General features: G+C 59.9%; 1 protein-coding gene across 1 annotated transcript; it reads left to right on the forward strand.

The window, feature by feature from the left end:
• Positions 1–3,727: 3,727 nt before the first annotated feature.
• On the forward strand, positions 3,728–11,789 carry SESN2 (sestrin 2). The gene is made up of 10 exons (XM_068172567.1): positions 3,728–3,867; positions 5,988–6,053; positions 6,826–7,020; positions 7,376–7,558; positions 7,852–8,061; positions 8,766–8,916; positions 9,085–9,200; positions 9,963–10,153; positions 10,571–10,715; positions 10,792–11,789. Exons 1-10 carry the CDS (start codon positions 3,790–3,792, stop codon positions 10,876–10,878), a joined length of 1,422 nt encoding a protein of 473 aa, XP_068028668.1. The 5' UTR covers positions 3,728–3,789; the 3' UTR covers positions 10,879–11,789.
• The last annotated feature ends 679 nt before the right edge of the window (positions 11,790–12,468 follow it).

Genomic DNA, 12,468 nt, shown 5'->3' on the forward strand with positions numbered 1-12,468 from the left:
TCTAGGGTTGGGAGTTTGGAATGAGACAATAGTTTCCCGTTGTTTGCTTTGCTCCTACTTTTTTTTTCTATCTTTAAATCCTCCCATCAAGCCTGTTGCTAGGATCCTGGTTACTTGGTTACATCCAGCTTCCCAGGACCCACCCGGCTGTATCTGACGAGATGTATTCCTGATCTAGGCAAGGGGATACAACTAGCACAGAAAGAAAGACCTGCTTCTTTGGCATGGAGGTTTTCCCTTTTCCCATGAGATTTCCATGAAGAAAATTCAGCTGCCCCTCATCTTTCTCCAAGGAAATTTCCAGAGGTCCGTGAGTCTAAAGGGCTTTTAGCTTTGACCATTTTTCTTATTCATATCCAGTCTCCTGGAGCACATGGGGATAGCAGCTCCCTCCTGCTGCTACTCCCAGAGCAGTGAGGATCACTGACCTGTACAAACCACAGTTTCTAATGATTTTCTTTTTGCTGAAACCACATCCATCTGCCTGCAGTGCAGAAATCCTGATGGAACACTGGCAGCTCCTGTGGGCCAGGATCACCTTGGGAGCCACCTTCCCTCCACGCCTCTGAACAGTGCAGCTGCAGAGGAAATGAGAGGAAACAGCCTCAAGGTGTGCCAGGGAAGGTTTAGATTGGATATTAGGGAATTTTTTTCCATGGAAAGAGCTGTCCAGGCCTGGCACAGACTGCCCAGTGAAGCTGCAGGAATTTGAAAGCCATGTGGATGTGACATATGGCAACAAGAGTTAGATGGTGGCCCCCAGTGCTAGGGGAACAGTTGGACTGGATGCTCTTAAAGATCTTTTCCAACCTGAATGATTCCGTGATTATAATTCCCTTCTCCACCCCACAAATGCTCTGGGCTTCCTTCTTCCAGCCCACAAAGCCCTAATGCCACAGGTTTTCCCACTCTAGTCTGTAGTGGGGTGACCAGCCACAGTGACAATCCAGCTTCTGATCTTCGAGCAGAGCATGTAAGGACAGGAGACACTGAAACAATATTCCATGTGTTACCTGCCCCAGGTGTTCCCTCAGAGTGTCCCTGTATGGTCTCTGCTGTTTCCCTTCCTCCTCAGAATCTGGGCTGCCCAAAACCACCAGCTGGTGAAAAAGGCAGGAGTTGTCCCCAGCCAACCTCCCTCTAAGGTAACACACCTTGAGCAATTGGCCTTCCCTTCCTGTTTAGCTTTCCTGGAACACCAGACTTGTCCAGTCAGCAGGATGGTAACCAGGGCACTGTCAATCCCAAAATAATTACCCACTGTTGCTTGTTTTTATATCCCTGGAGAGATTTAAAAGCCACGTGGATGTGGCACTTGGGGACATGGGTTAGTGGTGGCCTTGGCCGTGCTGGGGTAATAGTTAAACCTGATGATCTTAGAGGGCTTTTCTGAAGGGAACAATTCCATGGTTCTCTGGGATGCTGAAGCTGTTTAGCACTTCCCAGCATGGCCTGCTCCTGGCTCCCAGCACGGGAGGGTCTGAGCCTGGCTGGTGGTGGCTGCTCCCTGAGCCCGGCTGCTGTGACAGGAGGGAGGTGCTGCTGACAGCCCGAGCCAGCTGCTGCGGGAGCAGGAGCAGCGGGAGCCAGCTGGGGGAAAGTGCTGGGGCTGCAGGTAACCTAGTGCTCGCCAGGTGGGCTGACAGGGATGAGGAACAGATGGGGGATCCCGTGCTGCCCCAAAACCTAGAGCTCGGTGCACACCCAGCGGTGCTTGGCCCCTCCTACCCCTGCTCGACATGCAGGATTTCTGTGGGACAAATGTTCTCCTGGCACAGCCCTTCGTGTCTTCTGATGGGATATTTTTATATTAAATATTTGGCAGCATCTCTAACCCATCCCTCCAGCTGGATCATTGCCTGATGTACACCCACAGCCCTGTCCCTCTAATATCCAGAGCTTTTTGGGGAGCAGAAAGGGGAGAACAGAGGCAGCCTCCCCCTCTCTGCCACCCCCACTTTGCTTGCTCTCTGTTGCCTTTACTGATGCAAAGGAAGAGATGTGTTTTCCCCTCCAGGCTGATGTGTTCAGCCAGAACAAACACAGCTCATGGCCTCAGGTGGAACTGTAGAGTCGTCGGGGAATGGTTTGGGTTAGAAGAAACCTTAAAGCTCATCTTGTTCCACCCCCTGCCATGGGCAGGGACACCTTCCACTAGATCAGGTTGCTCCAAGCCCTGTCCAGCCTGGCCTTGGACACTTGCAGCCACAGCTTCTTTGGGCAGCCCCAGGGCTGGCTGGTGAGCAGCAGCACCTCTGCTTGTGCTCCGTGGGCTGTGACAGTGCCGAAGGAGCAGGTGACGGAGCTGGACTGGGGTGACAGCGGCTAAACCAGCACCTCTGACCCCTGCTCAGTGAAGGGCCACGTTCCCTTGGATCAGATGAAATGAAGCCCCCAAACTGTGCCTCTGAAATGACACAAATGGAAATACAGAAGGGGAAACCTTGAGGTGACCAGAGGCATCCAGACCCCACAGCCTTAGCACAGAGCTGTGTTTGCAAAACACCCTAAAAATAGCCCCAGGAAGGGACAAGGACAAGGAGCAATGAGCAGGGACGTTTCAAAGTAGCTGTGCCCTCCTCCGTGCAGAGGCTGGGCCTGCGGGCTGTGCTGGTGGTGCTGTTGCAGCCGTGGGCTGGTACTGCAGTGCCAGGAGCACTGACGTTCCCCGGCTGGCAGGAGCCCAGCCCGGAGCCGGAGGAGGCTGCTGCCAGGCGGATCCCGAGTTGCTGTGCAGTGACTCCTGTTTGCTGGACTCGGCTGTGTTGGGCTGTCAGGCAGCACCACATTGGTACCAGTGCTGTGTCTGGGACAGCGCATGGTTGTGAGGGTGGGTTTTTATCCCTTCTTTTCACCTCTTTTTTTTCCTCCTGTCCCTTTGGAGAAACAGCAAGCCCAGTAAAAGAGTCAGAGAATCCCAGACCATTTTGGTTGGAAGGGATCTTAAAGCTCATCTCATTCTGCCCTCCTCCGATGGGCAAGGACATCTTCCACTATTCCAGGCTGCTCCAAGCCCTGTCCAGCCTGACCTTGGGCACTCCCAGGGATCCAGGGGCAGCCACAGCTGCTCTGGGCACCCTGTGCCAGGGCTTGCCCACCGTCACAGGAAATAATTCCTTCCCAATATCCCATCTGTCCCTCCCTTCAGGCAGCAGGAAGCCATTCCCCCTTGTCCTGGCACTTCAAGCCCTTGTCCCAAGTCCCTCTCCAGCTCTGGAATGGGCTCTAAGGTTTCCCCAGAGCCTTCTCTAGGCTGAACACCTTCAGCTCTCCCTGTCTTTCTCCAGTGCAGAGGGTCTCCAGCCCTCTTTGGAGCATTTTGGCCTCCCGTGGGCTCGCTCCAGCAGTTCCATAGCCGTCGCTGTTGGTGGCCCGGAGCTGGGGCCAGCTGAGCGGAGCAGAGGTGGTTTTCGGAGGGCGGATTTCCCGTCAGCCCGGCTCACGTTCCCCGCACTCCCGGAGCGCGAGGGTCGGGAGAGCGCGGCTGCGGCCGGGTAGACCTGGTGTCTGTGCCCTGGCCACGCCCCCGCCTTCTCATTGGTCTGATTATTGCTGGGTGGTCACGCCCGCAAGCTGTCATTGGCCGAGGCGCGCCGGGGGCGTGTCCCCGCGCCGTGCTATGTAAGGTGGCGGGCGCGGGGCCCGGGGTCGCTGCGGAGCGCGGGGGCGACCGGGGGCGAGCGGGGGCGACCGGGGGCGACCGGGCTGGGCCCACCGCCCAGGGCTGCCCCCACCGCCCGGGGCTGCCCCCACCGCCCGGGGCTGCCCCCACCGCCCGGCCCCAACGCCATGCTGGTCGCCGGCTCGCCGTGCATCCCCCCGGGGCCGGAGGAGCACCGGGGCTGCGGGGCCTGGCGGGGCGGCCAGGTAAGGGTCCCGGGCTGCATGGCCCCGTCCCCGGGCGCACACGGGGCGCAGCCCGCACGGGCGTCCCTCGGGGAGGCGCTGGGGGTGTGCCCCTGGCCCGCGGCCGCTGCCCGGGGCTGCCCGCCCCGCAGCCGGGACAGGAGCAGCCCCTGGGCGCGTCCTCTTCGCAGCCGGACTGAGCCTGGCGCTGCTGAGGAGCAGGCTGGGCGCTGGGGCTCCCGCAGGCTCCTGGGCATGGGGCGGCCCTGTCCAGGCAGGGGGAACTTGGGGCGTCTGGAAGGCGACACCTTTGGGTCTCCCAACCTTGCAGGAGCTGGCGTGTGTGGGAGCCCGGCAGAGCTTACGGGTATGGCCGGGCACAAAAGGGTGCGACGGGATGTGCCTGAGGGGTAGGTGAGGGGCTGACAGGAGGCTGGGGGCTTCAGGGCCTCTGTCCTGTAGTTTGGCTCATGCTGCTGATCACAGCATGAACCTCACCTTCTCAGGGATGGTTTCCCCACACTTGCCTAAGCCCTGGCACCAGTGGGATTATTCCTCAGCACACCCATCTTCCCGCTCACAGGGCATTATCTCCTTCCCCTGATCCCTCTGTCGAGACTCAAACTGCCTTGTGCCTGCTGGAGCTGGGGGCAGATTGTGTCAGTCACAGCGTCTCAGTGCCTCAGTTTCCCCTCAGTGTGATAAGACAAGAGGAAGCAGCCTCAAGTTGCACCAGGGAAGGTTCAGGTCGGATATTAGGGGAAATTCTTCACTGAAAGGGTAGTCCAGGCCTGGCACAGGCTGCCCAGGGAGTGGAGTCCACATCCCTGGAGGGATTTAAAAGACATCTGGATGCGGCACTTGGGGACATGGGTTAGTGGTGGCTCTGGCAGTCCTGGGGTGACAGCTGGACTTTATGGTCTCAGAGGGCTTTTCCAACCTGAACTATTCTGTGATTCTGATTCCCCATCAGTGGAAGCAGAAGAGGATAATTTATCTGCTGGTGGCACAGCAAGGGTTAAGCACAGCACCCCAAGGATTCCTCAGTGCTGCAAAACTCGAGGAGCCTCTTGCAGGAATGATTAAATTCACCTTCCAAGGTCACCCTGACATGTACTGTAAAGCAGTGGCTGGGCTGGGACCTTGGATCCTGCTGCGGGTTGGGATTCCAGCCGGCTGGAAGTCCTTCTGTCTGTCCCGTGGATTCGCCTTGCCAGGGCCCCTTGCTGTCCCCTCCCAGGGAGTCTCTTGGACCGTCCGTTCTTTCTCCTCAAACCCTGAGGCAGCACAGAACCAAGGAGCCACCTCCGCAGCAGGAGCCTGAGCCCGCCGCCACCCTAGTGCTTCCACGGGACTCGAGGCAGGAGCATCCCATGGGAGCCATTGGATGAGGGCATTCCTGGTTTGCCCTGGCTCTATCCCGGTGCCATCCGCCGCATGGGGAGCGCGTGGCTGCACTGACAGCTGCTCTGGTCCCTTCGTGCCATCCCACACCCCTTTGCTGCTCAGGAGAGGGTACCAGGCTGCACCTTCTGCCTCCACAGGGATTTGAATGGTGCCAGGATGTCCCCCTCTGTGGGTCTGTGGAAGCAGCTCGTCCAGTTCACCCAGTAACTCCCTGGGTGCTGTGGGAGTGCAGCTGCCCACTTCCAGCCCTGAGGAGTGTGGGGCAGAAAGGACCTGAACCCCGAGCTTGGAGCAGGGGCAGCCCCTGCGAGTAAGGGCTATGTCTGGATTAAGTCCGTTAATGAATTTGGAGGAGGCTGGGGGGAAATCGTCACGTTTAGTGGCATTTTGTGCCCAGGGAGGGCTTAGTGGGATCCCCGGAGGAGGCCGTAACCACAGTGCCGTGGCCGCTGCTCCTGATCCCCACTGCGGGACCCCCGCGTCCCGTTCCTCCCTGCTTTCCCAAGGGGGTGGTGACCCGCGCCTCGGGAGCGGTGTCCCGGCGTGTCACACGCGTCCGGGAGCGGAGCAACTTCCCGGCCCGGTTTCATCAGGCGCTGCCAGCCTGACGCGGAGGGCGTGGGGGAGATGGCCCCGTGGCCCGTGCCGGGTGTCGGCCTGAGTCACCCTTTCCGGTGACGCCGACGGGGATGTGCCGTGGCTCCGGTGACTCCCGGCTGTGCCTTCCTTCCTAGGAAAGAGCAATCGAGGCTACCCGGGAGCTGGCGAGGGGCCCCAGCGCCTTCATTCCCCTGGGAGAGGTAAAGCGATGAGGATTGGCTTGGGTGGGGGTCTCCTCCCTGCTGGGGGTCTCCTTCACCCTTCCCTGCTGCGGGTGGGGGACGGGAAGGGTTCCCAAGCCCCCAGTTCCTAGTGCCTGGTGGGGGCGGGATGCTGAGGATGGGGGGTCACCCACCCCAGTCGGATCCTTGTGCATTGTGGGGGGGTCGTTCTGGAGATTAGGGGAGCAGCTGTATTTCACCCTGGTGTTTGCTTGCCCTGCCTGTGCCTCAGTTTCCCCACTGAGCCAGACACATCTGTGTTTCCCTTTCGATGCAAAGACCCACACCCTTGCCCTGCCCGCCCCCCAGCATTCTGCCCCGAAATCCCCAGGGCACCTGAGCCCTATCTCAGCACCCACATTCACTCTTCCAGATGTTCCTCCTCAGGCAGAGATATCGCTGTGGTTTCGTCACTGCGCTGGGGGCTGAGCCCCGTCTCCTCCCGTGCACTCCGGAGCCCAAACAAACAACCCGGCCCACAGGCTGAGCGGGACGGGCTGCGTGGGCTCTGTCATGGAGACCCCCAAGCAGCCTCTGCCCCCCGGGGCTGGGAGCGGGCAGACGGGCAGCGGGGGCCAGCGGCGGTGTCCGTTCCGCAGGCGGGGCGCTTCCAGCGGGGTGAGGATCCAGCCTTGCTGCTCTTGGGTTCCCGGGTCCTGCTTGTTGGTTGGGGGTCTCCATTTAGGTTAGGGGATGTTGGGAGGAGTGGGGGCCTACAGCTCTCAGCTTCACTTCCCTCCTCATTCTGCAGGTCCCGCAGGAGGGAGGGGAGAGCAGCCTGCGCCAGCTCCTCGAGGCCTTCGTCTCAGCAGGCAGGGTGGACCACGTCGCCATGGTCATGGGGCTGCACCCCCAGTACCTCAGCAGCTTCTGGAAGACCCAGTACCTCCTGCTGCGCATGGACGGGCCCCTGCCCTACCACAAGCGCCACTACATCGCCATCATGGTGAGCAGCGGGGCCCTGGGGGCGTGGGGACACAGGGGTCTCTGTGGGGTCCCAGCACTGCTGCTCCGGAGGCGTTTGGGACCCCACGGATGGGCCCCTCTCATCTGACATCCCAAAAGCTTGGAAACCCCTTTGGGGCTGGTGCCCACCCAGGGTACCCCAACGCCCTCCCGCCAGGAGCCCTGGGGACTGGCACTGATAGTGAGGGGGGACACCTGGAACTCGTATCCGCAGGGAAAATCCTCCCGGAGTGACGTGGGACGAGTGGGATCCCTGCCTTGGCTTCTCCACGGGCGTGTGGCGGGGTGGGGGCCCGCAGCCAGTGCTGGGGGCTGACTGCTGCCTCTCCCCGCAGGCAGCAGCCCGGCACCGGTGCTCCTACCTGGTGGGGTTGCACATGGGGGAGTTCCTGCAGGTGGGGGGCAACCCTGCGTGGCTGCAGGGGCTGCACTGCGCCCCCCAAAAGCTCCGGGACCTCAATGAGATCAACAAGCTGCTGGCGCACCGGCCCTGGCTCGTCACCAAGGAGCACATCGAGGTGAGAGCTGGTGCTGCCAGCGTAGATCCCCCCCAGAACACACGGTCTGACCCCAGGGGCCACCGGTCTGACCCCAGGGGCCACCGCCTGGAGCTCAGCCCCCGAGGTTTAACCCTTTCAGGCCTCAGGGAGTCAGTGGGATGGGGAGGGGTGCCTTGCCCCTGACGGGTCTGTGGGCGAGGCCCTTCCCGAACACTCCTGTGTCCCTGCCGTTGGCTTGCCGCAGCGCTGGGCTGAGGTGGGGGCACGGCTGAGGGCTGGGGGGTCTCTCCAAGCCCTGCTGTGTGTCGCAGGCTCTGCTGAAGCCGGGGCAGGACAGCTGGTCACTGGCAGAGCTGGTGCAGGCGCTGGTGCTCCTCACCCACTACCACTCGCTGGCATCCTTTGTCTTCGGCTGCGGCATCAGGCCCGAGGAGGAGCGGGACGTGGGGAGCAGCTGCTGGGCCCGCTCACCCCACAGCAACAGCAGCCCTGCCTCTGGTGACGGCATGGGGGGCTCTGGGGTAAGAGGGGCTTTGCCTTGCGGGGGGGGGGGATGCTTTATGGGGCTGTTCTGGGAATCACAAATTGGTTTGGATTGGAAGGCACCTTAAAGTCTGTCTTGCTCCACCCCCTGCCACGAGCAGGGACACCTTCCACCAGACCAGGCTGCTCCAAGCCCTGTCCAGCCTGGCCCTTTACACTTTTAGGGATCCAGGGGCAGCCTCAGTTTCTCTGGGCGGACTCTGCCAGGGCCTCCCCACTGTCACAGGGAAGGATTCCTTCCCAGTGTCCCATCCATCCCTGCCTTCTGGCAGTGGGTAGCCACTCCCCCTTGTCCTGTCCCTCCAGGCTCTTGTTCCAAGTCCCTCTCCAGCTCTCCTGGAGCCCCTTTAGGCACAGGAAGGGCCTCTAAGGTCTCCCTGAAGCCCCCCCAGCTCTCCCAGTCTTGTCTCCAGAGCAGAGGGGCCCAGCTCTCGGAGAATCCCTCTGGCCTTTATGGGGAACAGCTGATGCTTTAGAGCCGTGCAGTACTTTCCACATCCTCCTCAGGACTTCCCCCTCCTCCCTTTGGGGGCCTGGGGATGGGTCATGGGAGCTGCTGGAGTCTGGGCAGGACCAACCCAGAGGGAGATGGCCAGGGGTTCCCCCAGGTGCCAGCAGAGCTGGGGTTGGGGCCCCTCTGGTCGACCAGGGGCAGGGTTGACCCTGCCCTGTGTTTCCCCAGGGCACAGATGCCATGCAGGAGGTGGAGGTGCTGATGGAAAGGATGAAGCTGCTGCAGGAAAACCAGCTGGAGGAGGAAGGAGTCACACAGGAGGAGATGGCGACGCGCTTCGAGCTGCAGAAGACAGAGAGTTTGCTGGTCCCTTCCTCAGGTGAGGAGGTGCAGGGGGCAACTGTCTGGGGGCAGGAGGTCCCCATGGGCCAGGGGAGCCCGAGGAGGGGGAAAGGAACCGGAATCTGCCTGAGGGAGAGCAGGATCAGCTCCCCAGTGCAGCGCTGACTCCATCTGGGCTCATGGCCACTGCATTGGTGCCTTGTAGATATTTTGGATCCCTCCCTGCAGTCCAAGATCCGCTGCTTCCTGGAGGACCCTGAATTCGGATACAAAGACTTCACACGGAGGGGGGAGCAGGCCCCTCCCACGTTCCGTGCCCAGGTGGGTGCTCAGCAGTGGCTCAGCTCTGGGGGTGCCTCCTGCTCATGTCGGGGTTGTTCCCAGGATTGTGGACAGTGGGTGAAGGGCTGGAGCTGAGCAGCCAGGTGCTGAGAACTGGGGGGAGGTGTCAGCTTAGGGGGGGACCCCACCTTATGTCCCTGGCTCTGGGGGTGTTGTGGTTTAAGGCCAGCTGGAGATGAAACATGACACAGCTGCTCACTCAGCCTGCACTTTCTTCCACCCAGCCCAAGGAAGAAAATCAAAATAAAACTCGCATGTTGAGATACAAGCAGTTTAATAATTGAAAATAAAGTAAAATACAATGATAATGGTAAATAATGATAATAACGACAATGAAAAGGGAAAAAAACAAGTGATGCACAATGCAATTGCTCAGCAGCTGCTGACTGATGCCAGACCCCCCTTCCCAAACCCAGATTGGCCCCTTCTGGGTAACTCCCTGGGTAACATTCTCTGGTGTGGAGTATCCCCGTGGTCAGTTCAGGTCACCTGTCCTGGCTATGCTCCCTCCCATTGGCAGAGCCTGAAACAAGAGGAATAAAGTCCTTGACTCAGGATAAATCCAACTTAGCAAAAAAACCAGACCATCAGTGTGTTACCAACACCCTTGTTATTCCAAATCCAAAACACGGCACTGGCACAGCTACTGAGAAGAAATTACCTGCACCCTTCCTGAAAGCAGGACAGAGGGACCCCACCTTTCCCCACCAAACCCCTACCCCAGCATCCTTTCTCCATCAGGATTACACCTGGGAGGACCACGGCTACTCGCTGATCAACCGCCTGTACCCAGACGTGGGGCAGCTCCTGGATGAGAAGTTCCAGGTGGTTTACAACCTGACCTACCACACCATTGCCATGCACTGTGGCGTGGACACCTCCGTGCTGCGCCGAGCCATCTGGAACTACGTCCACTGCGTCTTCGGCATCCGGTATTTCCCCACAGCGGGCTGGGCTTCCTGCTCTGCCTCGGGAAGAGCCCAGGAGCAGCTCCAGGGAGGTCTTGGTCAGGGTGTTGCTGCTGCTGCTTCCCTAAGGCAAAGTGATGCTGCTGGTGGGCTTGGCTGACGTTCAGCACAACCCTGGGAAAGGAGAGTTTAGTAAAAAGTTACAACAAGGGTGGTGAGGCTCTGGCAGACTTTGCCCAAAGAGGTGGTGGAATCCTGATCCCTGGAAGTGTCCAAGGCCAGGTTGGAAGGGGCTTGGAGCTACCTGGGACGGTGGAAGGTGTCGCTGCCCGTGGCAGGGGGTGGGACTGGATGGGCTTTAACGTCCCTTCCCACCCAAACCATTGTGGGATTCTATGAATGCACAGTTGTGTCTGGAATAACACACCCTCCTCCCTCCAGCTACGATGACTACGACTACGGGGAGGTGAACCAGCTCCTGGAGCGCAACCTAAAGGTCTACATCAAGATGGTGGCTTGCTACCCGGAGAGGACCACCAAGCAGATCTATGCACAGTTCTGGAGGCACTTCAGGCACTCGGAGAAGGTGCTGCCCCGTCCCTTCCCCCCTGGCAGGGGGCTCGGGGGGCTGACCCCGCGCCCTGACCCCGCTCTCGCCACAGGTGCACATCAACCTGCTCCTGCTGGAGGCGCGGATGCAGGCGGCTCTGCTCTACGCCCTCAGGGCCCTCACCCGCTACCTGACCTGAGCTCCCTCCTCCTCCTCCTGCCCTGGCTCGGGGACAGGGCGCAGCTGGTACCCCGACATTCATCTGGAGAATTGTCTCCCTGCCTCATGGGCTCAGAGCTGTGGAAGCAAAGTGGGAGCTTCCCTGCGCTTTCTCCCAGGAAAGGGGAGCCCCAGGAGGCTGTCGGTGCTGGGAAGACCCCGAAGTGCTGCCCTGGCCTTGACAGAGCTGCCAGGGCTCTACTGCTCCGTGCCTTTTGGGGTTGGCCTGAGCAAAGCCAGACTGGGGTGTCTGTGGCTGCAGTGCTGGTGTCACACCCCTGTGACATGTCCTGGCACCAAGGCTGCCACCAAAGAGGACTGTCCCCCTGCCAGAGATGGCCAGAGGATATCGTGGGCTTCATCCCTGCTTTTTGGGTCCTGCTGTGCTGGGAGACGTAGCGGCTGGCGGGGGTGCTGCCCAGGCGCCCCCTCCCCACCTTTCTGCCTCATCCCCCGCAGTTTGGGATGTGAAGTGCCTTTAACCTAAGTGCCAGGGCAGGAGCAGGGAAAGGGTAGGAATACCTGATTGTGTTTTGCACCTTTTTGCATTGTTTTCCAACCACTGGCACATCTCCACTGCCTCAGCTTCAGGGGCTGAGGTGGGGAGCCGTGCTGGGGCATGAGGCTCCCTCAGCCCCTCTCCTGCTGGGAGGGTGGGATGGGGTGGCCATGGCTTTATCCAGATATGCCAGAGCATTCCCAGCAGCACATGGAGGTGCCTGTTGGGGAGCAGGATCCAGGGCCAGCAGCATCGCCACCCTTGGTTTGGCGTTTGAATGATAGCTCCAGTTAAGTTATTTCTGTTTTTTTGGGATATATTAACTCCTGACAAGGCATGGAAATGCCTCTGTAACTAATCTTGTTTGAAAAAATAAAATAATTATTTTTAAATTATTTTTCTGTTTTCACTTTCCCCTTGGCCAGCCCAGGGGCTATTCCTGTATGGCAGATAGAGAATGCAGGGTCTTGCTGCTCTGGGAGTACCCCGGAGCATCCCTGAGTTGTCCAAGGGAGGATGTGGGAGGTCTGAGTACTCCCCATTTGCCCGAGGGGGATGGGTCTGACTTCAGTCGACTCCTTGTGGTGACCGTTTCCAGTCTTTCCTGGCTGTAGCATCTTCCTGGAAAGCCAGGATTTAGACGTGACACTCATCCCACTGTGCGTGTGCCACGGGATGCTCTGACCCACTGCTGGCACGGAGCTGAGCTGCAGTGGTGCTGGGGGGCAGAGCAGGGCACCCCGAGCCCGTGATGTGACTTATCAGGGTGTGGGCAGGAGCCCCTGGAAGCTGCTGATAAGATCCCTGGGGAGGGGCCAGCTCTGCATGGAAGGTGCTTCCCTGCATGCCTGAGGAGGCAGATCCTGGCTCTGGGGCTGCTTGGGACCCTCTGGCCCCGCAGCCTCGGAGGACCTGCTGTGCTCCCCTCTGAGCAGGCATGTGTGCGGGCTGGAAGGGAGGCTTGGTGGGAGTTTGCTGGGGGTTCGTAGGGCAGAGTCTCTATTCTGGGGGAAAGAGGTTTGAGGGCAGCTTTTCTTGGGAAACTGAGGCAGGAGGACAGGGCTCCCTGGG

Source organism: Anomalospiza imberbis, chromosome 25 (assembly GCF_031753505.1).
Source record: "Anomalospiza imberbis isolate Cuckoo-Finch-1a 21T00152 chromosome 25, ASM3175350v1, whole genome shotgun sequence".
Taxonomy (NCBI): domain Eukaryota; kingdom Metazoa; phylum Chordata; class Aves; order Passeriformes; family Viduidae; genus Anomalospiza; species Anomalospiza imberbis.

Bases quoted from the DNA above. Each gene is read 5' to 3' on its own strand.
- SESN2 (XM_068172567.1), top strand. From the start codon at position 3,790: ATGCTGGTCGCCGGCTCGCCGTGCATCCCCCCGGGGCCGGAGGAGCAC. The intron at 8,062-8,765 runs GTAAGAGGGGCT...GTGTTTCCCCAG, and splicing joins ACGGCATGGGGGGCTCTGGG to GGCACAGATGCCATGCAGGA. The intron at 10,716-10,791 runs GTGCTGCCCCGT...CTCTCGCCACAG, and splicing joins ACTTCAGGCACTCGGAGAAG to GTGCACATCAACCTGCTCCT.